Source organism: Theobroma cacao, chromosome 3 (genome assembly GCF_000208745.1).
Source record: "Theobroma cacao cultivar B97-61/B2 chromosome 3, Criollo_cocoa_genome_V2, whole genome shotgun sequence".
In the NCBI taxonomy this organism is placed as follows: Eukaryota; Viridiplantae; Streptophyta; class Magnoliopsida; order Malvales; family Malvaceae; genus Theobroma; species Theobroma cacao.
In genome coordinates, this window is record NC_030852.1 from 26713768 (window position 1) to 26741141 (window position 27374).

General features: G+C 36.1%; 5 protein-coding genes across 6 annotated transcripts; 3 read left to right on the forward strand and 2 right to left on the reverse strand.

Moving 5' to 3' along the window:
• LOC18605231 (glutamyl-tRNA(Gln) amidotransferase subunit A) lies at window positions 2151-8144 on the reverse strand. The gene is made up of 13 exons (XM_007038128.2): window positions 8069-8144; window positions 6812-7463; window positions 5835-5936; window positions 5513-5737; window positions 5349-5431; window positions 5169-5269; window positions 4645-4768; window positions 4394-4548; window positions 4055-4191; window positions 3770-3940; window positions 3357-3581; window positions 2608-2841; window positions 2151-2485 (listed from the first exon to the last, which is right to left on the reverse strand). Exons 2-13 carry the CDS (start codon window positions 7049-7051, stop codon window positions 2357-2359), a joined length of 1926 nt encoding a protein of 641 aa, XP_007038190.2. The 5' UTR covers window positions 7052-7463; window positions 8069-8144; the 3' UTR covers window positions 2151-2356.
• LOC18605232 (inositol polyphosphate multikinase alpha) lies at window positions 7933-11001 on the forward strand. 2 transcript variants are annotated; one of them, XM_007038130.2, is made up of 2 exons: window positions 7933-8295; window positions 9335-11001. In XM_007038130.2, exon 2 carries the CDS (start codon window positions 9362-9364, stop codon window positions 10274-10276), a length of 915 nt encoding a protein of 304 aa, XP_007038192.2. In that variant the 5' UTR covers window positions 7933-8295; window positions 9335-9361; the 3' UTR covers window positions 10277-11001. The 2 variants fall into 2 exon arrangements, with proteins under 2 accessions (XP_007038192.2, XP_017973394.1); XM_018117905.1 differs by having other exon boundaries at window positions 8208-8295; window positions 9361-11001.
• Window positions 11615-12993, forward strand: LOC18605233 (germin-like protein subfamily 3 member 4). Its single transcript, XM_007038131.2, has one exon. The coding sequence runs from the start codon at window positions 11920-11922 to the stop codon at window positions 12718-12720; it is 801 nt and encodes a 266-aa protein (XP_007038193.2). The 5' UTR covers window positions 11615-11919; the 3' UTR covers window positions 12721-12993.
• Window positions 13195-18799, forward strand: LOC18605234. The gene is made up of 11 exons (XM_018117788.1): window positions 13195-13381; window positions 13462-13584; window positions 13664-13787; window positions 14258-14391; window positions 14472-14616; window positions 15182-15360; window positions 16134-16374; window positions 16595-16693; window positions 16913-17058; window positions 17258-17365; window positions 17839-18799. Exons 1-11 carry the CDS (start codon window positions 13313-13315, stop codon window positions 17929-17931), a joined length of 1461 nt encoding a protein of 486 aa, XP_017973277.1. The 5' UTR covers window positions 13195-13312; the 3' UTR covers window positions 17932-18799.
• On the reverse strand, window positions 18545-25941 carry LOC18605235 (respiratory burst oxidase homolog protein C). Its single transcript, XM_007038133.2, has 12 exons — window positions 25067-25941; window positions 24811-24967; window positions 24641-24689; window positions 24332-24445; window positions 23806-24231; window positions 23311-23694; window positions 23124-23219; window positions 22917-23032; window positions 22672-22774; window positions 22411-22469; window positions 20569-21110; window positions 18545-20021 (listed from the first exon to the last, which is right to left on the reverse strand). The coding sequence occupies exons 1-12, from the start codon at window positions 25641-25643 to the stop codon at window positions 19912-19914; spliced, it is 2733 nt and encodes a 910-aa protein (XP_007038195.2). The 5' UTR covers window positions 25644-25941; the 3' UTR covers window positions 18545-19911.

The window sequence follows — 27374 nt, forward strand, 5'->3', positions numbered from 1 at the left end:
AGTTCATAATTTATATATATATATATATATATATAAAGAAAACAGAAGTTAATTAATTGAACGATTGCTACCCATTGACAAAATATTAACATAATCCCGTTTCTTGAGATTTTTATTTTTTCTCTTTTTATCATTAATCGATGTCTAACGTACACATTGATAATAGAAGAAAGTGAGGATAATATACATAATTACAAATTTAATTTTTTATTTAGAAAATGACAATTATATGTTCCTCTTATGTACTTTTTTTTTCTTTAGAAAAGTAATGAAAAACAAAGTTTCCATGTCCACGTTGACAGAATGAAGTAGTACAAATCAAATCGTTATGTCACGTGGCTAATCCTTTATTAAGATTCCAACAGAATAAATAGGCCCTTTTATCCATATTGAGTTACTGTCGTGGCAAAGCCGCGAAGATTTAAAACAGTGAATTACTTTTTTTTTTTTAAATGGTAGTTTGCATGTTTTGAAATTAATTTCTTATGTCACACTTTTTTTTGTCATATTTTATTTGTCTCTCTTTGATTTTTTTAGTAAAATAAATTTAATTTTAATTATTATTTTTAAAATATTATATAAAATTAAGATCTCAAAAATATGTTTTAAAAAGTTTGAAATTCAATATTTTTAAATATTTATTTAAAAATTTTAAAACCTTTATGATTTTATTAAAAATAATAACAAAAATTGAGTTTTATATGATAAAGAAATTAATAAAGAGCAAACATAATGAGACGAGAGATATAAGATTTATCGGTAGAAGGCTTCTTCACTTTTTCTCTACAAGACGGTTTAAAAAAAAGTTCAACTCTTTAATATATTCTGCTTGAAGGCAAAATCTTGCATTTTCAATTTCCAATATCACAGTGCACACTGCAAAATGCACAATGCGTAAGTTTGATGCTGAATTTGTATAATTATATATTACTGATTTGCTAATTAATTTAAAATCCAATATTTGTTAATACTTATAACCTCATAAAAAATAACAATTAATAAGAACTAGTGAAAACCTGAGTTATGAACCAGATAATAACAATTTGCTTTAGCAAAGGGGGAAAACAGATAGGATTAATCTTTTATCTTCAAACAATGAATAATAGTAGCAGAAAAACTTGGGTTGAAAAGAAGTGACAACAAACTCTGCCATGGCCATCTAGTTTAGGTTTAAACATCTGACCGCTTATTCGATTTGATTTTTTTAATTTAAAAATTATTATGAAAATTTAATAAAAATATAATAATTTTTAAAATTAAATTAAGATTATTTGGTAAATTTTCTTTTATAAATATTTTTTTATAAATAAATTGTTTAGTAAAGCAACTTCTATTAGTTTTCATTTTAGTTAAAATTATCATAAAAGGTATTTAATAAATAATTTTTTATTAATTACAAATTCTTTTGTTTATAATGAAAAAAATTAATTTTATTTTTTATCTATTTAAAATAAAATTTTGAACATATAATAAGTATTTTATTTAACATAAAGTTTATAATTAATAATAAATCAAAGAAACAAAGAGGTATTTTTTGATAGGGTAATATTAAGATTACTATTAATAGATAATGATATTTTTCAAAAATAAAAAGAAAAATCCTCTTAATAATTTATGTAGTTTTGAAAGAAGAAAAGAAAAACTCATCTTTGAAACTTTTTTTAAAGCTTTTGTTTTTTTCAAAAATAATTTTTTTTTAGAATTTTTCAAAATTTTATTTAATTTTATTTTCATTTATAAAAATTAAATAATTTGAAAAAAACTGAACCAAACAGACACTAAGTTTCTAATAAATTATAAGTGGTTAGAACTTAGAAACTAAATAAGTAAACTCTCAACCTCTTCCAGGGGCGTGAAGAATTTCTGAACCACCTTTTAGTTCAATTGCGCAGCACATTGAACACGTGGCTGACTCGAAGCAAGTGAACACATACAAGGGCCACAATGCTTCTTTGTGGAATCTCATTGTTAGGCGGCATGGACAAAAGGAATAAAGTTGGTGCGCGAGGGATACGGAGAGCGCCTGCATAACTTTCGGCCTTAAATTACTGTTTCATGTTTCGTGAATCTACTTTTGCTTGCGGAGGGAAGATTATCCATATTTTTATCAGCATCATATAAACAGAATCATGAGATGGTAAAAAGAAGGAAACAGAGAAAAAGAGCCACGACAGGGGCTTATTTCCGTTTTTATTTTAGAGGTTTTTTCAACTGCCACTAGCTTTACTGAGGGGGTATCAGTAATCATTCCATTTCCATGAGATTTTTCTTCAACATCACGTTAAATGATGGAGCTGGCTTCAGAATTGCAAAGTAAGCACTCAAGTTTTTTTGCATATAGAATTTCTTTATGATGCTAGCGTCTAGGAGGGATGGTAACTGTGGGCGGATTCGGAATTGTGTCATTTGGTCCAAGATCATCAATGGGAGGGCGCTGCTTATGGTGACTTGTGACAGACTGGTAAGCCATTGCCAATGCTAATGCCTGCATCAAAAGAAACAAAAAACGATTCAAGTACAAAGATTTTTCTGATGACAGTAACTACATTCTATCATCGACCAGACGTTTTTAACCGATATATTAAGGCTGCGGAATAGGGAGCTTACAATGTGATCATGGTTCGGAGGAGCATAAATGCCCGTGTTGACCGTGGTTCTTCTACGAGTACCATTTGAAGGTGGATTAGATATGCTAGTGAACCCAGTCGGTAGGACGATTACTGGCAAACCTACAAGATTTCCCATGCATACTCGCTCCCAATCAGTTGCATTTCCGATGAATGCATCAACAGTAAAACTTTCTTTCACTTCTTGGATTAACTTTCCCCGAGCTCTTTGTGCCTGTGGACATACATGCAAATAGTGAATATATAGAAACAACGCCAGAAAATGAGAAATGGTTCTCTCTTTTCTCTCTAGTTCTTGGATTAAGCACTACCCAGTGCCAATGACCAGATGAGCTACTACTTGACCTTGCTCTCCTGCTCTGAATGCATTCCTGCTGATGCTTTTCTAAGTATTAACACTTTAGTTAAAATTAACTTACTAATTTGAAATTGAAAATGCAAGAAAGAATCCAAAAGTTTTCCATGGAAAATATACAAAATTAATTGTCCTTTCTACAGTTTGGAATAAACATAGCCAACACAAGCTGACCTCCTTAAAGAACAAGGTTATGCCTCAGTGGTTCATATCTATCTTTATCCCACATATTCATATCTTGAAGCCTATTTCCCTACTCAAAACTGAAACTAATAGAAGCTTTTGTCTTCCAATAGATCATTAGAAAATGTGTGTTAAATATGAGCTTTCACCAACTATAATATCAATCAATACTCGAAGAGCAAACAACAAACCTGCACATAGTCCACAGCTGAAACTACACGTGCACGACGTAATTCAAGAGGCCATTGATCTTGAGCTTCATACTCATCATCCTTCCCAGAGCGTTGCCATTCATCAAAGTGGGCCAACATGTCAACATCCATTGTGAAATTTAGGATACCTTGAACAGAGTTGACAGAATAATTCAGCTTGAAAGGAACCATCTTGACACCCTTCGACTCAAGCACATGAACAACCTGGTTTTAAAAAGGTCAGACCTTATGATTTAACTTCTATTGAAGTTCTATCAAATAACGAAAAAAATATAATATCGCAGTCCAATGAATAATTCATAGTGATTATGACCTGTGTTGTTTTTATTTATTTATTGTGCATCTCTCATATTACAAACTTTAGATTTAGTCACATCTTTGTGAAATAGTACCTCCTTGTCAGCATCTTCAAGATAACCAACTGTAAGCTTTGTGATGTCAACTGAGAATGGGTCACCAAAGGGAATGTCTCTTGATGAATGATCATCAGGATCTTTCCCTCTGATGGCATCCAGAATAACTGCACAATCAGCGGCATATCTACAGAATGGACCAAGCTTATCCTGTTAAACAAAGAGCATAGAAAGTTACAAAAATTTCAACCCCCAGAGCAAAACTTGAGGCTGGATAGTTTCGCTCAAAGCCCAAAGCAGGTGTCTCTAATGTAGTGAAATTACCAAGCTTTCTGATAGGCTCATTACACCAGTTCTTCCAACTGTGCCAAAAGTTGGCCGCAATGCTGTCACTCCACACCGAGCTGCAGGGAAGGTAATGGACCCAGCTGTTTCGGAACCAATTGCAAATGGAACCATGCCTGTAACATGAACTTAATAAGTTAGATGAAGTGAGGTATGTCTGGTTTAGGTAGTACTTCTTAAAATGAGACCAACATCTTTGGTCGTTTTGATTGTGGGAAAGATTGTTAGTCCAAGAAGTGCTATTTCTCTGACATCATCTCATGCTTATTGTAACTTTGTCTGAGAAACAAAATAAATGGAACTAAAAATAAAAAATACCAGCTGAGGTGCAGGCAGCAGGCCCGGCTGATGAACCTGTAGAGAATTCCTCAATATTCCATGGGTTCCTAGTCCTACCACCAAACCAGATGTCATCATATGCCATTGATCCAGTAACAAGCTTTGCAACAAGAACTGCCCCTGCAGATTTTAACCTGCATTGAGAATTCATAAGAGCGAATAAGTTATTCTGAATAAAAAAATACATCCTCAATGAAGTTCACAATAATTTCGATGATGTTTAATAATACCTCTTATATACCCAGGCTTCCATATTAAGCACTTGATTTTTGAAAGTTGTTGAACCCCAAGTTGTATTGTAATGAGGTACTGAGATTATATCCTTCAATCCGTAAGGGATGCCATGGAGAGGTCCTAAACCAACAACAAAATTTCAATTCTTGAACCAAGTGGCAATTTGACAATTAAGTAATACATAAACAGCTAATTTGCTGACCTACAAGCATTTCCCACCACCTCATGAAAATTGGATAAATTATGTAACCAGAAAAGAAAAAAACATAAGCAGAACAGCCAGCAAAAACAGAGAAAAGGAGATAGGAGGCTGGAAGGGGGAGAACAAGGGAAAAGCAGTGAATGTTCGTAAAAGGTGAAGATTAACATTAAAATGTATTATTACAAATACATATTCTACCAGAAAGTTCTGTTGAAAAATGTGTTGAGAGCCAATGCATAATAAAACATTAATGTTAAAGGTGAAGATGGCAAGTAGTCGTAAATTATAAATTATAATGCAGCAAATTGTTACAGGTACCTAAATACACTCCTTTGGAGAGCAATTTGTCAGCTTCTTGAGCTTGCTTGTAAGCTAAATCTTCAGTATAAGTAATCACAGCTTCAAGTACTGGATTGTACCTGGTTTTTTAGCAGTAAGCAATCAATGTTTGTTGGACAAAAGGAAGATAGACAGCATGGAGATGTTATTTCTTCGTACCTCTTTAATCTCTTCAGAAAAATTCTTGTAAGCTCCCTGGAAGTAATTTGTTTTGTCTTGATGAGTTCTCCTAGCTCAAGAACCTGATAAAGACCAGAGAAGGTCATACACAAAACTAGATCATAGCTAATGATTCTTTTTTATAGGAGCATCAACTGACTCACACTCATGAAGGCTATATCTTCTTCATTCTTTGGTCTTCGAGTGCCCAGAGTCAAGGGATGATTAAATCTACCGGCCTTGTCTTGTGATTGCTCCTTGCTCCACTCAGGATTAAAAACCAAAGGAGAAGGATTATGCAGGCCACCATTAATAGAAGCCACTAACTTTCTGTTGGCTCTTACTATGGGAATATTGAACTCTTTTGCAGCCTTTGCAATCTCTTGCACCTAAGAGAAATTAAATTAAAGACAATAAAATTAGTTACAACCACAGCCACTTTGCGAAGGATTATTCAAAATGAAACCATAATGCTGAATTCCTCACCTTAGTATCATTAAAGAAGTCAGCATCCAATAATGCCAATGCACATCTAATTTGTGAAACTTCAACAACCTTTTTTGAGCATTCGCTGCTATTTTTACTGTCCTGGCCAACGCACAAGAGAAATTCCACAAAATAAGGTTATCAAATAGAGTAAATCGTCAGTACCTTGCATTTGCTTCTGATGCATTTATTACTTGGACACAATGATACGGCAATGAACCATAACTTTCTGAAAGAACAAATCCCGGAAATTTTTGCAAGTTTTCACCTGTTTTATAGATGTTGTGTAAGAAGGGAAATATCTCCTATGACGAAGGTAATTTAAGACAGAGAATCAAGGATCCATGTCTGATGTGCTTTCATCAGAGTATCAAAAGGTCTAAAGCACATGTTATCCTGTATAGGTTGCACATCGCAATGGCAGTCAAGGACATGCCAAAATCCAAAAAAGGCAGTATACAGCCCTGAAGTCAACTCAAGCCTTGTCTTCTAAAGCTATCCTCAGGATGGAGAACCAAAATCGGAAAGGGAAAAAAAGAGAGAAAAGAAGTTCCATTGAGACATAAACCACTCAACTCAACTAGAGATGGGCTAACGCTCGCTGTTTTATCTTCTTTCAACTGTCTAAAAGAAGATTCTGATAGCAAGTGTTAGTTCCTCAGAACTTATGAATTATGATCAATCATATCCAGAAAAAAGTACCAGACAGAAGATTCTGACACTAATCCTGGACAATCTTGTATGGAAGCTTTGATAATATTGCAAATAGGAACAAAATTTAAGTATCAAAGCACGCACAACCCATCTCTGCCTTAACCAAAGTTCTGTATCAGCCTACAAACTGGACCTTTAGTTGTTTGATCACAATTTTAATCAAGTGACCTCTCTTTTACGAGTCGCTAGTCAATTTCCAGGACTAGTTAATACTCCATTACATAATGGCAAAAGAAATTCGACGAGACACAGAGAGATTGTACCATTTTTGGGCAAGTGTTAGCTAGAAGACGATGTGACTCTGGCAAAACAGGCGAGGTGTTGTTGGTACAATCTCGCCGGGGTTGGAACTCTGACAGGAAAGCTGAGCAAACCGCCAGGGAAGACAAGAGTGTCAACACGAGAGAGGACCTGAAACGTGGTAACGGAAATGACATGTCCGGACACATGTGAAGAAAACTAGCTGCCATGTTACCGGGAGGTGTTGGCCTGGGTCCCTTCATCACCGCCAAGGAATTTCAATTAAAAGTGCGGTGGAATTTCTGTGCGTCGCCCACTTGTTTGGCCTTAACCATAGATAATAAAGTAAGCAAAGAGTAGCAGCATTGTCAAGGCGTTTAATTTCTTTGGAGCATTGAACGTCAAGTCACCGACCATTACTTTATGCACCGTAGCAAAGGAAAGAATCAATAGATTAATTCTTTGCTTGTCTGGTCTTTAAGTTGTTTTGGAATTATTAAAGATAAAAAGACCGATTTCACCACTTCCACAGCTGTATCTTTTCTGTCAAGCGTAAGCTTGGTGATTCTTGTTGATTGTTAGGTGACTGTTGATTTGTGATCTGCTATGAGAGGTTTTTGTGCTTTCTCCCTTGAGTTTTTGGCCTGGACTACTTTCTCTTCATGCGATCAGAGTCTTCAACCATTCAAGTAAAGGGACTTTAATGACATAATAGTGATGGATTAATAAACACAATTTTTTAAAAAATAAATAAAATAAAAACACCAATGAAGATAATAACCACAAATTGCATGCTTTCTTTAGTCAAAATGTTTCACACCCATACCTCGATTTGAATTTCTACTAATAAAGACCAATTTTTGATTCTATGATATGTAATTAAATAATTCAATTAAAAGATAATTATACTTATACTTTCACGTTAAATTTGTAAAATGAAATAAAATGATTATTTTGTGAAAATAAAATAAAATAAAATAATTATTATATAATTTAAATCGATAAAATAAAATAACATAAAAATTGTTGTAATGACTTATTTTTATTTATTATTAAAGCTTTTGAAAAATTACATGTAAAGAATAAAATCTTTATTCTTGTTTGATTGCTTATTGAAGACGATTAAAGCTTTTGAAAGATTATGATGTAAAGAATAAAATCATTTTAATAAGATAACTCTCTCCCCAAAAGGAACTGAAAGTAAAATGATTTAGATAAGAAGAAGAGCCTTTGGGAATCTTGGATTCTCTCCGTAGAAGAAAGGAAGTGAATCAACTTACGGCCGGATCAACATGAAAATAAGCAGTCCGCGTGGACTTTGACCGACGTGATCGTCTTCCCTGCACATTCTCGCACTAGATTACTTCAAAAAGGGTTTCAGATTCCAGTGCCGAGGGACGGCCTTCCTTGCTCCTATTTCCATTTTCAACCTGGGATTCTCTTAAAATTAACTTAAGCCCGCACTGACCGTAATTCTACCTCTGCTAAAGCTCCATCTTTTTCAACTGTAAGTTGATCTTATTTTACGTTTCCTGTTGATCTCTTCCAATTGTTCAGATTTTCATTTATTTGTGAATTTTTTTTGGTTGATTTGGTATTATTGGTGTTTGATGTTTGATAAGGTTTCCAAGTTTTTGATTGGTAAGTTGGGTTGTCGGGTTGAAGAAAATTTTTGCAATGGAAGTACATCGAATTAATTCTGAAGAGATTAGGTTTAGATATTAAAATATGAGAAGCAAAAGATAAACAAAAATTGCTGATTTAGCCCACATTTAATTGTATTTCTTGTTGAAAGATAAATTTGGGATATTGCTCTTAAAAAGTTTCTATTAGGATAGAATGCATTGAATGAGTAAAAAATCTAAAAGGCAACAGAAGGGTCAAGAACAATGTCATTGTGCTGCTACTGCTTTGATGGATATGCCTTCATTAATCAGTTGAAGGAACTTGGACTTTGGCCAAATTTCCCTGGGTTAATTTGATATTTATGCATTTTTTTTTAATTGTATACCAACTATTAGCTGAAGGGTGTTTGGAATTGTATAGCTGTGGAAGTTATATTTCAAGGTTTTATTGTAGTTTACAAGTTTAAACTTTTATATTGGCAAAAATGAATAGTGAACTGGTTCATAACTCCAAACTATTTCTTTCCCTTGGGTCCTCCCTTTTCTTTTCTTTAAAGAATTTGGGGATTTTGTCCCAAAAATATCTGGTTGCATGTTTGCTTTATAAGATACCGTGTAATTGGTTATGCCTGGTTTTATAAACATGAAGGAGACGACATTTCTTTGGGATTAGGTTATAGCCATCCTTCCTCTTTTAGATGTCTTCAAGTTGCCTGTTCTTTAGTCTGTAGATATAGGAGAATGTATTCTGTCTATCTCTTTTACGGAAATAACTTCTTCTTGAGTTTTCAAAAGTTTTGGCCTTAAAGTGGCTTTGGGGGCTGGGCCCATAATTGCTGAAGAATCAAAAGCGATGGTCTTGTTTATTGATTGCTGAAAAGAAGCATATATTGAGTGAAGAAATTTCATACTTGTTATCAGGTTGTCATACTTTCTAGTTTCTACAGTATGCTTCAGGTTCCAGAGCATCAGGTTGCAGGGCACCGGGCCATTAATGGAAACCTTGGCCCCGTCATAGATAATTCAGGACGTTTCTACAAGCCTTTCCTGGATGATGAACGTGGCTCCACGGAGCTGGCCTTCTATAAATCCTTCTGTTCTGATACTCGGGTTCCAGACCACATCCGCAGATTTTTTCCTGTGTTCTATGGCACTCAAGATTTGGAGGCATCTGATGGGTCTGGCTTTCGCCCCCACCTTGTCTTGCAAGATTTAGCCTCAAATCACCGTAATCCATCGATTATGGATGTTAAGATTGGTTCCAGAACATGGTATCCTGAAGCATCTGAGGACTACATCCAAAAGTGCCTTGAGAAGGATAGAAAAACCACCACTGTGTCGCTAGGTTTTAGAATATCTGGGTTGCAGATATATGAAAGCAAGGAATCAGGATTCTGGAAGCCAGAAAAGAAACAAGTCCAGAGTTTTACTGCTGATAATGTTAGATTAGTTCTGAGAAAGTTTGTTTCATCAAATTCTTCTATTGGTTCAAATGAGAACCCAGATTGTTTTCTTGCTCCTATTGTATATGGTGGTTCTGCGGGGATTTTGGAACAATTATTGGAGCTGAAAGCATGGTTTGAGGATCAAACAATTTACCATTTTCATTCATGTTCAGTTCTCATCCTATTTGATAAGGAATCGGTTTTGAAAGGAAGGACTCCAGTTGCTGAAGTTAAACTCATAGATTTCGCTCATGTTGTGGAAGGCAGAGATGTTATTGATCATAACTTCCTGGGTGGACTCTGTTCTTTGATAAAGTTTGTGTCTGAGATTCTCTCCAGCTCAAAGGAATCCTCAATCAAAGCTTGTTTTACGGAATTGGAGAAGAAATGCTATTGTACTAACAATGGCAATTACTAGTAGAGTTGAAAAAAAGCACACATTTTCCTCAGTTTCGTTTCTGGTCTGTTAGACTGCTGCTTCCTTCCATGCAAACTGAGGAATTTTGTGATTTTCTTGAGTTTAGATTTGAATAATTTGCAAGCAGGCTGCATCTTAATTGTTTAGAGAGATTGTTAGTTTTGTTTCAATAAGATTTTCCGTAATGAAGACCTATTTCTTTGCAATTGTATCATTTTCGACATAGCACTATAGTTTCAATTTGTTTCTCTTGGTAATGTAACTAGAATGCAAAGCTTGATCATGCATTGTCTAGAGAGCTGACAGTAAAAAGAAAAGTAGCTTACAAGAAAATCTTTCTAGAGATTGACAGTGGTGGAAAGCTTAAAGCCAGTAGATGCTTCACGGTCCACAGCATGAAGGAATGCTGTCAAAAAGGTGTAAACAAGTCATGATGATGGGGACCCTTTACGGAGTTCCTGGAATATCATATCTAAGTCACTCCTACTTTCTTTAGAGCATCTTTTTTGTGCTTCATAATCTGAATTTGTCAAAACGTACTGTGAAGTTTACTGGAATGCTTGGTAACATATACTAGCACTCTTTGACTGGAATTCTGTCATGGGTCTAAAGATTTCCAGGGGATTGTGCTCTGAGGTGGATGTTGGTTTTGTTTGTATTGGAATCTATTCCTTTTCCTGCTGTGTTTTATGAAGCTTACCACAATATTCATCTTTTGGCTGTTATTTCTTCCGTATTTATATCCGCACACGATCTTATTTTCTGATCAGATTACTAGTGTACGCATCTATAGCCTGTCGGGTGGCATGAAAGCATACACATTGAAGAAAATCACAAAATTAAAAATTAAAAAAAAAAAACCCAATTTGATCATTTAACTCTTTGAAAATTTTTATGTTAATAATTCCCAATTTTTGTTCTAATCATTCTATTTTAAAATTTTAAAAAATTACATTTTGGTTGCCAATTTGTATAAAAACTAATGTTTTTATTATTCAATAATTAGAAATTCATGGCTGATTGACCTATTTTTTCACTGTTGATGGACTATCTTTTCACGTTAGCGAATATTTAATCACAGGACAGATGAGATGACTTGAGTGGCTTAAAACCTGGCAGCACGGACCTCAGTTATTATGCTTATGAAAGACTGTCAAAAACAGAGGGAATAAGACAGGGAAGGGTAAGCTTTAAGGTTTAGCTTTAGGACACACAGAATCGGTAAAGCCACAAGTGTATGGATATGGAGCTCCTAAAAATTGACAGCACACCTCCTTACAATCGCTTCACTAAAATTTCACACTTGAGACGCCCTACCACTACCAGTGCCACAAATTATAATTTAATCCTTGTCAACTTGCTTCTCCAAGTTCCACTAAGAAGCCTAAGGCTATCTGTGGACTCTTATTCCTTTCCTGTAATGGCAAGAAAGACCGCAGATTCAGATAACAGATAAATGATTTTTAGACAAGTTAAGAACTCCGGGTCCACAGTAGAGTTTTTTGTTCCTATCATGAAAGATCGAAGGGAATTATCAGCAAAGAACACAATCCTAGCATTTGAAGCATAGGGGACATCCAGCCGTCAAGGTACTTTTTGATAATCTTTCTTTAAAGCAATGGACTTCTTCGAATGGAATCCATATGATATCCAGTAGTGAACTCCAAGCCTCGGAAAATAACTTCCAGTTCTTGCAACCTCTAAATGAAACATATATAAACACTAGAACAAGCAAGCTGACGTCCATAGCTTCACAACAGTATACCAAGATGAATTCAACTCTTCTTTTGTTCATCATCTTCTGCACTTCCATCAATATCTGCCTGGCAGATAGCGGTAACCTCCAGGATGCTTGTCCAACCGATATGAAAGCAAAACAAACTACGTTCGTCAACGGTTTCCCTTGCAAGAATCCTTCCAGCATCATTGCTCCAGATTTCAAGACTTCAGACATAAACCATACTGGAGATACAGACAACTTCCTTCATTCCTCGGTAAACATACTCACTGCTGCAGATTTCCCAGGCCTGAACACTCTCGGCCTATCAATTGCAAGAACTGACCTTGATTTGGATGGTATGGTAATGCCTCATTCCCACCCTAGAGCCTCTGAGTTGTTCTTTCTTAGAAAAGGTATTGTGCTTGCTGGTTTTCTCGACAGCAACAATACTCTTTTTCAATCGCTCATAAAGGGAGGCGATGTCTTCTTGTTTCCCCGCGGTCTGCTCCATTTTTGCTTGAATGCTGGTTATGAGCCTGCAACTGCATTCTCCGTACTGAACAGCCAGAATTCAGGGGTGGTAAGCATTGCTGGTGCCTTGTTTGAGACTAATTCGGAACTGATAGATAAGATTACAAGGAAATTGATCTCCGTTCCCGTGTCCGAGCTTAAACACATCAGGAATGCCACTCTGGCTAAATTTTCCAGAATTCATATACAGTAAAGCCTAAGAACATTGTGCTGATTTATAGTTTCTATATGAAGTGTTGTATTGCCATTGGTACCAGCTTGAACATTTGTGTGCAACATGAGTGAAAAATGCACTCTTTTGTTTTAAAATGCTTACTTCAGTGGTTTGATGTTCCACTCTATATCCATACTTTTAAGACAAGATACAAAAGAGTGTTCTTGGATTGCATTGGTGTATTATGTCTTAATTTTTGCTTGTACTTTGAGCCCTAAGTAAATCTCTAGAGCTTGATTATATTTGTTTTGACTGGTATTGTGTTGAATTTTGATCTTTAGCTGATTCATCATTAAGAATGGCAAATTGGCAAAAGAATTTGAAAAGAAAAAGGTGTAGGACTTGCGGCATGTTGGCAGCAATGTGATTCTCGAAAATTTTAGTGGAAGTTTTCATATTTATTAAAAGTAGAGAGACATCTTTTTAAAATCAACAAAATGTAGGGGCCGAAACAGAAATTTTATCTCCTTTTATAAACTAATAATTTTCAAATTTGCATTTCATCAAACAATTCGCGCCGAACTAGTGCTCTCAAAATCGACTGAAAAAGGAATTGTAGTAGAAGAAACAAATGGTTCTCGTCTGTTTCTTGCTGGATCTATGTAGCCTCTCGTCTCCATTGCTCAGAGACCTAAAGCAGGTATTCGATCGCAAACGCAGAGATAAAAATTTGCTATAAATTGATCGATCGATTAAGAAATTTGGTCGCGGTTTTCGCAGTCACTGTTACAGCTGGCTAATCTCTACACTGTTTCGTGGAATTGGAGGAATAAATCGGATTCACTCGGAGATCGAATTGGTTTGTGCTACGTCATCAAAAATCGCATTTCTTCTTCGGACGAGGTAACTCTTTTTGATTTAATCGGAGATTTCAATAAATGAGATGTATTTTGAGTTTTTGACTTAAAAATCTGGTACACAGCTAAAGGTGGCGTATAGTCCAAGAGTAGACTTCAGTCTTCGTGATTTCCACCACGCTGTGAATAGTTTGCCAACCGATTCGTTTTTCCCTGAGATCAACGATTCTGGATCTCTCTCTTGCCACGGTCCTTCCCTCTCTCTCAAGTTTTTATATATGTTTGTTTCGATTATGTAAAGCAGAGTTCTTATTTTGTTAAGCAGATGCACAACTTTAATCGTTTAGATCAATCAAGTTCTGTTTTATGTTTCATTTTTATTGTTTAGGTGCGGTTGTTACTTTGCTTTCAACATTTTGCTTCAAATGTTAAAAGCGAAAAAAAAAAAAAAGGTTTGGATGTAAATGCAAGCAGTATTTTTGAAGAATTAAAATTTTTTTAAATGTATGATTTTCCTTTTATACAAAACAATGTATTAAAACTAATGTTGCATGTTATTTTTTATTCATTTTTAATCAATTATAATTTTGATTTTACTGCTTAAGAAACAAGAAGCACGCAGTAAAAATAACAAACAAACCACACCTGAAACAATAATAAAAAATTCGTTAGTGGATGCTGTACTTTAGGTTTGATTGAAATTTTGTTTCATTTAGCAGCTATGAAACTTGCAAGTGTCTTGAGTGATCAAGTTTTGTATTCGTGGGGAGGAAAAGATATCGTGCGGAAAGTGATTGTCTTGAGTTCATTTTTACCTGAAAATATAGACTCTGCCTTGAAAGAGACTCTTATGGTGAGCTACATAGTACCAAAGTTTGGATTTTGCATTTCTTTGGCTTTCTAGCATAACCTTCAAGCTTTATTTTCTTGCAGGATGCAGCAGATAAATGTGTTTCAGTCGAGTTCGTTTTGCTTGAGCAAAGATCAAACCATCTCAGTGATATAAGAGATAATATAAACAGTTTTGCCAGATGTATTTCTGATCTTGACAACTGCTCCTTTCAATCCTACCTTCCAGGTTTCAGTCCTTTCATCCCATGCATTTAATGTAGAACAGCAGCTTTGATGATCAAGAAAGAGTCTTATGTTTATCATAACTGATGTCTATTTACATTCAATTAACTATTTTGCTCAAGTTATTTGGCCATTTTGCATGAAGGAATAGCTCAAACCACAAATATAAACTATTCACTTTGACGCAGAATACTAGTCAGTTGCAACATTCAGGTCATAAAATCATTTGAATTTTGCTAATCGATAACATGGGACTTTTATCATGATGAGTGGCTTGTATCAGTTTTATGCTTGTCATGATGTAATAGAAGCCTGAGTGGAGGCACATGAGTCCTTCAAATTCTTGGTGGAATCCTGGAAAAGGAAGGAGGATTTCCTTCCAGAAACTATTATCATATTAAGTTACTTTATACATCCTGTGCTTGAGATCAGATTTCTTAGCAATTGCATGGTATTGTTAATGTTGCTTCCTACGATTCAATCAAATGCTTAGTATGTTTAGCCACTGAATACAAGAGTATCATATAAATATATACATTTTTTTTGTAATATTCTAGTAACTTTGACAGAGGTCAAAGTATTTCATGGCCTGGTGAAACAGTGGCTACAAGATCTAAGGGACGATACGGAAGAGCCGTTGCAAGCTCGTTTTATCTTTAATAGTAACCTTGCTGGTTCTTTGAAGCAGATATCCTGCAACTTATCTGCTTCTGTCAATCATATAATTGACGGATTCAACCCTTGTAAGGTATTGAATGTGTGTATTAATTTAGCTACCATTTAGTGTATTTACTCATACATTATCAATGTTCATTGACCATTTCATTGAATTTTAGGAAACAAGATAGTTTTCTCAAGTTGAGAAAAATCTACCAATCTTCTATAGATATCCAAGCATTATATGTATTAAATATCTCAAGAAATCTAATGGCAACCATGAATAGAAATTCCTCTCAGTAACTGGAAAATCAACTTATAAACATAGCTTACTCTTTTTTCACCCTCAGTAATATTCTATGTAGCACTTAGGGCTTGGTGAGTCTGGATATTCTGTAGAGGATTCCTATCTCTCTCTTTAATCATTATTTGTGCTTAATTGGTAAGTTTCGGCTTGTTACACCAATGCTATGGGCTGCTATTTCTTCTCTAATGATCTTTTGGACAACAATGAAAGGAAATAACTTCTAAAGTAGTCAGACCTTCAAGTGAATCCATGCTAACGGCTTAGGACAAAGAAATTTTGTATAATCATAATAAATGGCAGCTTTGAAACTGGCAGAGTTAAGAATTTTTGACAGAAGAGGCTATTGTGTTCTTCCAGTAGTAATATTTAGAATTTCTGTCTACTGTCCATGCTTTCATGCCTATATGCATTGATACGTACCACTCTTATTCTGCTCTCACATCCCTACATGCATGATGCAAACTGCAGATACATATTCTTATGCGATTGTGCCATATTTCATTTCCTTTTGAAAGCAGAACAATAAATTCAATAATCCTTGGATCCACTACCTATAGACATGTAGGTGCCATGGTGTTCCATTGTGCAATGCAGAAAAAAGTAGGATTGAAGGGCCTTCCTGTGCAGTAACTTTCCATGATCTTGGAGCAATTGATGTGATTGACAATTCTGTGAAGGTTGGCGAAAACACAATCCTGTTTATGCCCTCTTTCCAGAGCTCTATGAAACTCCAACAGGTTTCTTCACCTGTTGACTTCAATATAATAGAGCGGACCAACCTGGGGTCTCTAAGTGAAGGTAAATCTCAAGAATGAAGCTCCATTTTTGACATCTTAATGGAAATCTTTCCGTCATTGCATCTTTTAAAAGAAGTCTTTGTTAATAAATAATTTAAATTGCCAGGCTACTGGTCCAGGCAATTTCCAGAAATATGAGAGCTGGATAAAAATGATTCTACTAGTATTTTACTTGAACTTATGCCTTGGCTAATATTCTCCTTTATTTTCATTTTTCACAGGAGTTATATTTGGGAATCCCTATTTTGTAACTCCATCGGCTTCTCCCGAGATAGAAGCTGCTTCAGATGAAATGGATCAGTTAGAATTGAATTTTCAACGTGCGTGGAAGTCCTTTTGTTTGCTATTGTTTTGCAATGTGAACATTTACTGAGGCAGTTTATCTAGGATTTGTGACTTTGCCTTAATTGCAAATTTATCTCAATAAATTCTGGTTATAAAAAATTGTGAGAAACTTCTGTAAAACTCTGAAACTGTTCTTCTTTTCTTTTCCTTTTCCTTTGTTATTACATTTTCCTAATCCAGCTATAATTTGTCAGTTTTCAAAGGGCTTTGCAGCGCTCTACAGTCATTGGACCAAGGCTTGGTATGCTCTTCAAATTGCAATATAGAAAGTATGAGGGAGGCAACATTCCATTGCTATTACATTCTTCAACCTTCAGATAATGGGCCAATGCTTCTCAGGGTGAATATTATGCTGCTTTATTATTAGCTGATGGTCTATACAGTCATTGCTAAATAATATTTTCAGTCCACTGTCTTCATTGTAATCCACCTAACCCTCAGAATGTTTTAGTGCTTCTGCTTTGGATACAAATTTTCTCGGTGATGGAGTTAAGCTTGGTTGGTAAATCTGTATTGTTTGATTGTATTAAAACGTGCAGCGCCTTGCAGGATCAGAGGAAGTCTTGCCCTTTTCTGATGTCAATCAATTCATTGATCATTCAGTGCCTAAAGAGATTGAGATTTCCATTCAATCCTCCTTATTCAAGGTTAAAAGTTTTTCTTTGTAGTTTCTTTCACTATCTACATTGTTATTTTTGTTTACTTTCACATTTGTTCAAAATCAATGTTCTTTTTTTCAGCTCCAGCTTGTCCTTCTTCTTACCATAAGGAATTATTATACCGTTCTTTTAAAAACTTGTGTGTATATCATCCAGATTTTGCATTGTATATTGCAATTGGTTGCAAAGGGCAGAAAGCTGTATAAATGAACTAACTGCATTATCAGATATGAAAATATTATTTATACCTATTGAGTCATGCCACTTGGTCTTGGTATAGAAGCTATAAATTACTGTCAATCCATTATGCGCTTAGGCTGCACTCACAGATGTTTTAGCCAGAAAAGCCACATAGTTTTCTCCCAGAAGATATGTCAGTTAGTCTTACTTTTGCCTGGTTAATATTGATGGCTGGCATGTTCATATTTGCTTTAATTTCATTCTTTATGAATTTCTGGCAGTTGGACTCAAGAGACTACAATCCAGTCCTGTATGAAAGAGGTTTCCATCAAAAACTTAACTTGCTTGTAAAAGAGAGCTTACAATTCGGGTAACCATACTCACCATCTGCTTCCGACTTTCCAAATGCAAACCCATTAAAAACAATTTAATGTACATGCTTTTTTTCCCCATGTTGTGAAGTCAATAAATCTTTTCTAACAACCTCAGAGTTGAAGATGAGTACTTATCAAGGCCTATTAATGGCTAAAGATCTTTTCTGCAAACATCTCAGATCATAAAGTTCAGAAAGAATAGAGTCATATGTTGGTATGGTTTTGTTAACAAGTAGAGGAAAAAGAGGTAGGATTGTTGACAGACTCAGATAAGTGGGATTTTTTGTCCTTTTTTCTAAACTTATTCGTAGATTAGTGGAATTTTTACTTCTTGTCATCTGTAAGTAATGAATCCAGTCTATATCCATTAAGTTGTGAAGTGATATCAATTTAAAGATAGTTGATTGCCATATATACATAAGCAACTATCACATTATTTAAATTTTAGTTGATCTCTATTTTAGAGCATTGTATAATTATCTAGGATTTCATAATATATTGCAAAATGCTATTTCTCATAACCTGGCTGCATTTTCATCACCCCCATTGTAGATCAGCCTTCTGCCCGGGATGCTACTTGAAAAACACGAAAGTAATTTTTTGAGTATGTTCGTATTGCTGACTGCTGTTATTGTTGGACTATTCCAATCGTTGCTTTATTATTACATTTTAACTCCATAAAATGAACTGATTCCTTCATTCTCATGAGTTTAAAACTCAGCGTTTTGGACTCATCATGTCAGCATCGACGTGCAGACTGAATGGTAAATGTTGAATGCCGTTTTGATATTTGCTTCCTTGATGACATGAATAATATATTCCAGGTCTGTACCTCCAAATACGAATGAGGCAACATCTGAACTATACACAACCAAACCTGACCCCACCAAACTGATTGCACAATCAACTTCATCAGATGATGTCGTGGTTGTCAATGAGGAAATGTCACAGCTAGATCAGTTAGCTGGAGAAGAAAAAACCACAGCTTCTATTGATGAAGAATGGGAGCGACTGGTTGTCCATGAAGTCCCTGTGAAAAATTCTCCCACTTGTACAGCTAAACCCAATTCAGGTCAATCAGTTCTACTTCTATCCCCACCAGACAGCAGCAGGCAGCTAGATATAACTACTACAAGGATTCTAGAGAGGCTGGAGGTGCCAAGACAGTTAAAGTCAAAGGCAGTTTCCCCCAGCATCAACAGCAGCAGAACCGCAGATGTGAACATGCCAATGAAGAAACCTCTAATCCCTTTCCAGCCCAATCACGCTGCGGATCAAGGCTTGACTTCAAGCCAATTAATCAGGCCTAGCTTCCAGAGGCAAAAACGGAAACATAAATGAACTTCAGGGACACCTCTCTTTAAAGGACTGTCTTTTCTTTCAAGGGTTAACAGTCAAATCCAACTTTTCGTTCCATCGATCGAAAGCCTGTCGGGGTAAACAAATCAGAACATAATGGGCAAAGCTTGGAAAACCTGGTTTTTTCTTTAACTACACAGAATAACAAAATTCTTCACTGTTTATACCAGTCTGCACTTACTTTATGATTCCAATCATGAGGTTAAATAATTGTAGGGATTGGATTTGGACCACATTAATTGGCACAGAAAAAAATGGGTGAGCAAAGCATAACTTTTGAGTTACGCAACTCACACTTGCGTATCTCTCATCCAACGCCACAATCTCTTTGGTGTGATACCACCAAACCTCAATCAACCAACGCGCTATCCTTTTTTGCCTCAATTATTTACCAAATTTTATATTGATATTTTCTTTTTTGTGCAGAAAATTCTGATACATAAAATAAAAATCATATGTAATTACAAAAAAAAAAAAGGAACATATTATAAGTGGTCAACAAGAGGAGAGCCAAGATCTTTGTACAATTGAGATAGTGGGATCAAGGTGGATGGATGGAACTGTCTGTGGCTGAGTTTTGAAAGGCTTGCTTTTTTAGCTCCTCCTCATCCGACTGTTGGATTAAAAATTCTCTTTATGGAAATCAAACTTGGTGGATGTCCTGTGGGAGAAATCTGAAGCTAGCTGGCCTAGCTCCTTTGTCAAAGCCGGTGGCCCACAATAAAACACCCCTGCCATTCCACCAAAATTCGTTAGCTCATTTATTTATAATCATGAAAAGCACTAAGGCTTTTTAATTTCCTTTTTCTTAAATAAAGATATCAATGTTGTCTATCACTGTTTTTGCCCATATGAACATAAGAGGGTTTGTAATGATAATTACTTAATATAAATGCAAAAAATTTCATTTTCTAAATAATTGCTGTCACTATTATCATCATACCACTACATCACCATTGTCATGAGCAAAAGCACATGCTAGCTAATAAATATCTTTTTCGTCTTTTTCTACGAAAGTGATGAGCAAATAAAGAAAGCTTAGAAACGTTGCTTTCCTGAACATTAAAGATAAGAAGATAATGGAGTGCCTAAAGTTAACAGAAACATGTGCAATTCTTCTCGAACTCAAAATATTTTAGTGATTTTTTTAATGTAAAAGCTTTTTTTATTGAATGGATTAGAATCCGAATTCTATAATTAAATATCATATGTTGGATATATAGTTTTATAGAGAAAATTATAAATAATAATAAAAGAAGGGTTGTTCAGTGTACATACCAACTCGAGTATTGTTGTGATTGACGGCAATTTGCTTGTAGACACTGCGCCAATTAGGCTTGGCGAAGTGGGATTTTACTCTTGTACCAGAAACAACGTCGACGCCATTTTTAGCATGATTGAGAGACTGAAGCATGGCAATGAGAGCAGAGCGAGCATCACCTTCTTCATAAACGCTGGTGCAGTAATTGTGGAGCTCTATCACGTGGTTGTGGTCCATTTCAGCTACCTCATTCATTATTCCTTTAAACCAATCAAAGGAGCCTTGTTCCCTTGTCACCCAGTAAAAGTATGCTCTCCTTGTCTTGAAGCTTTCTTTTCTTTTGGAATTGGGAGGACTCGTTTTGTTAACGCCATCCGCATTTCCATTCTCCAGGGCACTCTCTTCCTCCTCCCTGGCCCTGATGTTGTTCACTATGTCCTTGACAATGCTGATCATTGGGGTTGCTCCAATCCCCAACCCCACTAGCAAAACCACTTCATATTTCTTGTAGTCTTGTGCTGGTGCCCCATACGGCCCATCGATTAGAACTCTTGGGAAACTGTTTCAAAGCCAATCCCATTGAAGAATTTATCGTTAGCACATCACTTGTCAAATGAAATATACCTTTTTATCATAAAAGTAAATACAGTATAATCTCGGAAGGAATCTACAACTAAGCATGGAAACGACTTTTTGAACTTTCTTTTTTTGTATTGTTGGGGCATCCACGCCGCTGACGTCCATCTAGGAAGGTTTGCTAACATTCGTGTTATAGGTTCGAAGCTGACAGAGACCATGTTACCAATTTTTTTTCATTAGCATGTTTGTATTTGTCGGTCGGGGTTTGAAACAAATAATTCAACTTCATGCATCAATATTTTGAAATTATTGTTTGTAACTATCTAAGCAACCCAATCTTCTGTGGCCTGGCAGCCACGACATAGTTGTACTTGAAAGATAAATTCCTCCTTATTTTCAAGATCTTGATGCTCTTGTTTTTGTCTTCTTGCTTAGAGGCGACAGACATAAAAATAATTGATATTCGATGAAATATAAGAATGATGTCTAATTTCAATGAGCTAGGCCTTAGGAGATAGCGTATGGCACCACATGACAAGGAGAAATGACAAAAAATGAAAATGACATTTCTATAGCAGCCAATGGCACTAACCATGATCACCATATCCTAGTCCAAAATTTTGCAATTGAACGTAAAGATAAAGATAAAACTCAAAAAAAAAAAAAAACCACTTTAACTATTGACTTGCGGGACCATAGGATTAAGTTGTGAATAAAAATCTTGAATTGATGGTTAATTTCCTCGCTAGAAAAAGATGAACTCCTACAGTGTCCATGCTATAAAATATATAGTAAATATCATCTAGCATGATGAAATGGAGGACCAGCTCGGCTCTGATGGCAAAGATGAATTATTTCCTACTTGCACTAATTGCCTTGATATCTTTGGTCTATCTTTTATGCTGTCAGACAAGAGACTGCCAATCACATCTCTGCTTTATTTATATTTGCAATTTCATCACTTGGGAACTACTAGTGTATTTTATACGTGTCTAAAGTGTGTAAACAGTGCGTAAAATATATGAAAAACTACTAAAAAGAATCATAAGTTGGTGTCATGATGCTCTATATATATAAGAAGCAAAACAAAGAGTTGTGTGCACAATTCTCAGTTAATTAAATTAATAGAGTTTGACCAAGGGAAGTGCCTGTCACGTACGCAGCACGAACCCCTAATTAAGCCTAGAGATCCAAGAGGATTCCTCCCGACATATGCAATAAATTGCCAGTGTTTTTTTTGTAGCTTTGGAAAGGGAGAGGAGAAAATGTTAGTGACTTACTCTGGCTTGTTATCGGCTCTGAGCAGGCCACTTTTTCCATTAGTCGGTTGTTGACAAACCTGGAAGAACAAATGGAACGTAAATCCCGGTAGCCTTGACACATTTCCATGATTAAAATCTTAGGGGTAGTTAGGATTTATTAACTATTGTTAGCTACTTATGCGATGGTTGGGCCGTCAAATTTGAAAAACGGGAAAAATGTCGAAAATTGATAAAGTATATGTGCCAAATTAATTAATCAAGGACCGTTGGTGAACTCACCTCTGAAAATACGGTCCTGAGGTGTCGTGTCCAGTCACCAAGAGTCCTGATATGAACACTGAGATAGTCATCTCCGGGGGCGGACGTAATGGAAAATGGGTGCCTGTTTCCATGTGAGCAATCATTGTCATGTCAAACAAGGTTTTCCTTCTTATTGTTAAAGTAGAGTTGACAAGACAAACAAGTCCGGGTTAAAAAACAATGACAGTTATGTCAGATCCCCCATTCGTAAGGCTAACACATACCATTCAAATGGAGACACCGCAGCACAATTGACGAACATGTACTGTCCACTCTTGTATCTAAATCCATTGGGCCTCGACATGTGAAGTGCGAGTACATTTCCAGGATAAACAGCAACCTAACAATTTCGAGGATAGGTTAGATATCTGGATGAATTGCATTTTTTTTTTAATTTTTGTAGAATCTGGTCATATGCCACAGGGGCTTACCTTCTGTATAGTAACGGGCTTGATGCTTGATCTAAGCAGCCTCGTCAATCTTTCACATAAATAAAGGGTAACTGGAACTGCCAAGTACATCCAGGTCTGCCAATTTCCAAAAAAAAAATAAAATTTGAGATTTCATTAAATAATTGCCATTACTGAATTTCAGGAATTTGAAGTGATCATTGCTTACCGTTTTCTTGTACCATTTCTGGGTCAGGAAGAGCTTCATTCCATGCACAATGAGGAGAGTGTAAACAATGACAAATAGATGGTGAGAGTACCAGAAGGCATTGAAGCCAGTGAGCTTCTTCAGAGGCTTGGGAAGGTCCATCCTACCCCGCCTGAAGCAAGGCGCAGCTAGCGTGAAAGCTATGGCCATTAACACCACCATTACGATCCCGGTAACTCCTTCTGGGTGCTTCACAAAATGCCAGTAGCTCTCGGGTTGCTTTCCAAAATATTTTATCATCGGCTCGTACTCATCAGGAGTGGCATGAAGCAGGCGGGGGAAATCACATGCCAAATGGGAAATGGCGTGTATCCCGACCCCAATAGAAATTGCAACTGCTATCACCTGAAATGAAATAACCAAATAAACCCCCATTGATTTAGCTTATAATTTGAACATATATGCAATCCTTAGCTAAGAAAACATAAGTAGAAGACATGTTCTGTTGTCTGTTACCTTGTGGAAGTTGAGGTTGTCATCAAAGGGAACGGCAGCACCTAATTTTGTCTTGTTCCTTAACCAGGTGATGGTGTTACGGCAGACTGGTAGCAAAATCAGGGCCATATTCAATTTAAGTGTCTCAGCTGCACCTTTGGCAAAGCAAACGCAATGCCCCATTACCTTAAATACGTCTCCTCTTCTTCGATATTCGATATATTTGTATGTAAATAGGCCACACATAACCCCAATCCACAAAGCCATCACCCACACCCTCTGCCAGTTATCTAGTAAGAAATACTTGGTGTCCCGGAAGAATCTCGTCACTGGGTTGCTATCATATGTAGGCTTAAGCTTCTGGCTTAGCATTTGGCTCAGGTTCCGGCTTTCTCCTCTCACAGATTGGTTTGGTGCTTGTAACAGAAGCATTTCCAGGTTGTTTATCTGTTAAAAGTATTAGAATTGTAGTAAATTGGTAATCCAATTGAAGCCAAAACTTTAACATAAAAGCCAACAAAAATAGTAAGAAAATGCTTGAATTTACCATGATGTATCCTAGATGGTCTGGGTCTAATTCTTCCATAATCAAGGCTGCATATTCCTCAGCTTGTTTCTGGATATTTGAGAGTTTGTTTGCAGAGGCACTCAGGCTGATGATCTGTAAAAGTACATCAACTATGAGATATAAATTATCACAAAAAATTGTCTGAGAATATCTGACACAAAGCACATGCTTGATCACTCAAAACAACAAATCAAAATTACTCAAAACACCTGAAATTAAGAAATATATCATAGTCAGCTTCTGTCTATTTACAAATTAATTTTAGTAGCTGAAATTAACATGCCATACCTCTTTGACTTCCTCTTCAGTTATTCTTCCATCTGCATCTTTATCCACCCTGCATTTTGTTAACCACTTGATTTAAGACCAAGCTCTAATAAAAGGCAATGCAAGGTGTATAGCATATTGATAAACACTGGATCTAAGAAAAGGTCAAAAAAGGAAAACGGAAACTTTACATCTCAAAGAAAGTTTGAAGCCTGGCATCGAAGCTTTGATTCGAGATCTGATCCCAAAACTCTTTTAGGTGAGCCTTATCAATTGAATCACCTTGAATGTTTCGTTTTCGAGCAAGTGCATCAAACAACTGCCCTGCAAACTCCTTTGACTCCATTCCTGCCATTACATCAATTCACAAAAATCTCACGGAATTGAAACATCTGCAACAATTTTCTGCAAAAGCCAGTTTAGATTTCAAATACTATCCAAACATACCTATGCATTCACCAAAGCGTGCACGAGGCAAAGCACCATTATTAGATGCAGTAATTTCATCAAACCGCTTCTCCACAGCAGCCCATCCATGTCCACCATCAGTCTTGGTAATAAACTTGAGTCCCTTCAGAGCATGAGCAGCTGCAGACTTGGTCCTATCAAAGCGAGCAGGCTTCTTGGAGAACGATGTCAATCGCTTCAGTTCATGCCCCACCTGCCTAATCTTTGCCGAAGCATTCCTCACCATCGACGATCCCACAGTTGATCTCTTCTCAAGACCTTTGGCCAACAAGGTTAGCTCAGGATCTTCCTGCAAATCAGCTCCATTTGCAGCCTTTACACTGTGAACCGCCACGGAGTCATCACGAACATCCAGGGTAATCTCAACGTAACCATCATCTTTAGAAGAGGTTGAGTCCGGAACGCTAAACCGGGCACTTTTCTTTCCTGCCCTTTTGTTCAGAGGTCCGCTCAATGGACCGCTATGAGGCACTTTATCGCCTGCTAAAACCTCTGTATCAGAATGATGGTGGTGATGTTGGTAACGATTGCCGTCCTCTGCAGTCATTTCCTGCATGTGGTTTGATTCCAATTCTCCAAGACAATACCTTCGAAGCTAGCTATAAGCCTATAACAAAGATTCCTTAACAATGCAAACAGATTGAAAGATAGAAGAAAACAAAGGCAATATATAACAATTCTTTGCTTGGCCTGTTCTAAAAAATATATATATCTTTGTTTTCTTAGACTAGCTTTCTCTCTGCCAGTTTAAGAGCAACCGCGTTTTGTCAATATATATAGAGCTCAGGTAAAATCTTCAATGAGGTGGAGAAATGAAAGTTTGACCAGGCAGTGTTCGTGTTCCTTGATGACGGTTAGACGCGTGCGTCATTACCATTCAACAATGGTCCTGCATATGCTTGAAAAACCAGCTAAAATCGACCACGTAAACGTTTTTTGCATTAACACTATTACCATGGGGAACTGATTTGAAGTTTCCCATTCCCTAGAAAAAGAAGCCTACTCTTTTCCCCTTTATTTTTTTTCCTCCCCTAGAGTTCAGATAAGCTTTAATGACTTTACTTGCTTTGCCCGACTTTCTCTGAAAGTTAATTAATGGGAAACTACCATGAGGAGCCATGTTGAAATATGTTGGATTTATGGTCAGATGCGCTTAAACAATTGGCTACTAGCTGTCCCTGGACCCTGATCTTTTCTTTAACATTCATTGAAAGTGATTACCATATTGCTGTTAAAGAAGCCATCCAACGTGATTTTGGTGTGGATGATTGTTGACATGATGTAACAAAAGTTAGAGATTTACCACGGAAAAACAGGATTTGCAGATTTTGATAATGAGTCTGATAAAAAATTAACTTATATGTATGCTACAGCAAGGCATAAATCTATACGTTTGTTGGGGTTTTCATTATTACTACTTATAGATGTTGCCTTCAGGACTCTAGCTCTTTCAAGCTAATTAATTAATCTTTTCTCCTTTAATAGCATAAAATTCCTGACATAATCATTAATTTCATATTTAAATACCGTATTTATGTTCATGGGGTATTAAGGATTTGTTGATGGTGGCAGGACTAGGTTTGAATCTGATAGTCAAAGGTTGCGTACTCAATGATTTAGATACTCCAGTTTTTATATATGTCTTTCGAAATAAATCATTATCGGGGCAACAGCAGTTAAATTTCAGTAATTACTGCACCCCTCGTGATGATTAAAATATTAATTATAATGGTCCAACTTTTTGATTTTGCAAAAGCCACCAATGAATCTTAACAAAATGGGTATTTTGTCTATACTCTATGGTCTATATCACGTATTTTGACATTAATTTGGACGTAGTTGAGAATCTATGTATACAGATGACCTTGGGTATATGGAAATTGGAAGCAAGACTTTTCACCATTTCTTTTGCTTTTGCTTTCTTTTTCGCCATTGTCGTTTGCTAAACTCAATTGAGTGTGAATTTCCAATTAAAAATGCTGTTGGGTTCTATCCCACAAAAAGGCAAAAACAGTGCTGTTAGTGTTAGGTGAAGCACCACCACCACCACCACGGAGTCAATGACCTTAATTAGCATTATAAATATAAATTCAATATTTAACAGAACCTAAGCTCCAAAGTTGATAACAGATAACAGCTGAGAGGTTGAGTGGACTTTTAACGAAAGAAGGAACAAGGAAGATGCAGGCCCGCCCTGATCCCTATTAAGTTCGGTAGATATATATATGATTTAGCCTACGCTGCTTGACTTGATTTTGAAATTTAAATGCTACTGACCAGCTGACTC

What these genes read in the sequence shown, in the direction of transcription:
- LOC18605231 (XM_007038128.2), bottom strand. Translation starts at nt 7,051, where the DNA reads ATGAAGGGACCCAGGCCAACACCTCCCGGTAACATGGCAGCTAGTTTT. An exon ending in TTGAAGATGCTGACAAGGAG is followed by an intron (nt 3,582 to 3,769) that starts GTACTATTTCAC and finishes TTTTAAAACCAG; the next exon opens with GTTGTTCATGTGCTTGAGTC. An exon ending in CAGCTGTGGACTATGTGCAG is followed by an intron (nt 2,842 to 3,356) that starts GTTTGTTGTTTG and finishes GTATGTCCACAG; the next exon opens with GCACAAAGAGCTCGGGGAAA.
- LOC18605232 (XM_007038130.2), top strand. Translation starts at nt 9,362, where the DNA reads ATGCTTCAGGTTCCAGAGCATCAGGTTGCAGGGCACCGGGCCATTAAT.
- LOC18605233 (XM_007038131.2), top strand. Translation starts at nt 11,920, where the DNA reads ATGATATCCAGTAGTGAACTCCAAGCCTCGGAAAATAACTTCCAGTTC.
- LOC18605234 (XM_018117788.1), top strand. Translation starts at nt 13,313, where the DNA reads ATGGTTCTCGTCTGTTTCTTGCTGGATCTATGTAGCCTCTCGTCTCCA. An exon ending in GCATTTCTTCTTCGGACGAG is followed by an intron (nt 13,585 to 13,663) that starts GTAACTCTTTTT and finishes TCTGGTACACAG; the next exon opens with CTAAAGGTGGCGTATAGTCC. An exon ending in ATGGGCCAATGCTTCTCAGG is followed by an intron (nt 17,059 to 17,257) that starts GTGAATATTATG and finishes TAAAACGTGCAG; the next exon opens with CGCCTTGCAGGATCAGAGGA.
- LOC18605235 (XM_007038133.2), bottom strand. Translation starts at nt 25,643, where the DNA reads ATGCAGGAAATGACTGCAGAGGACGGCAATCGTTACCAACATCACCAC. An exon ending in CTGAAGAGGAAGTCAAAGAG is followed by an intron (nt 24,446 to 24,640) that starts GTATGGCATGTT and finishes GTACTTTTACAG; the next exon opens with ATCATCAGCCTGAGTGCCTC. An exon ending in TCACAACAATACTCGAGTTG is followed by an intron (nt 20,022 to 20,568) that starts GTATGTACACTG and finishes GTGGAATGGCAG; the next exon opens with GGGTGTTTTATTGTGGGCCA.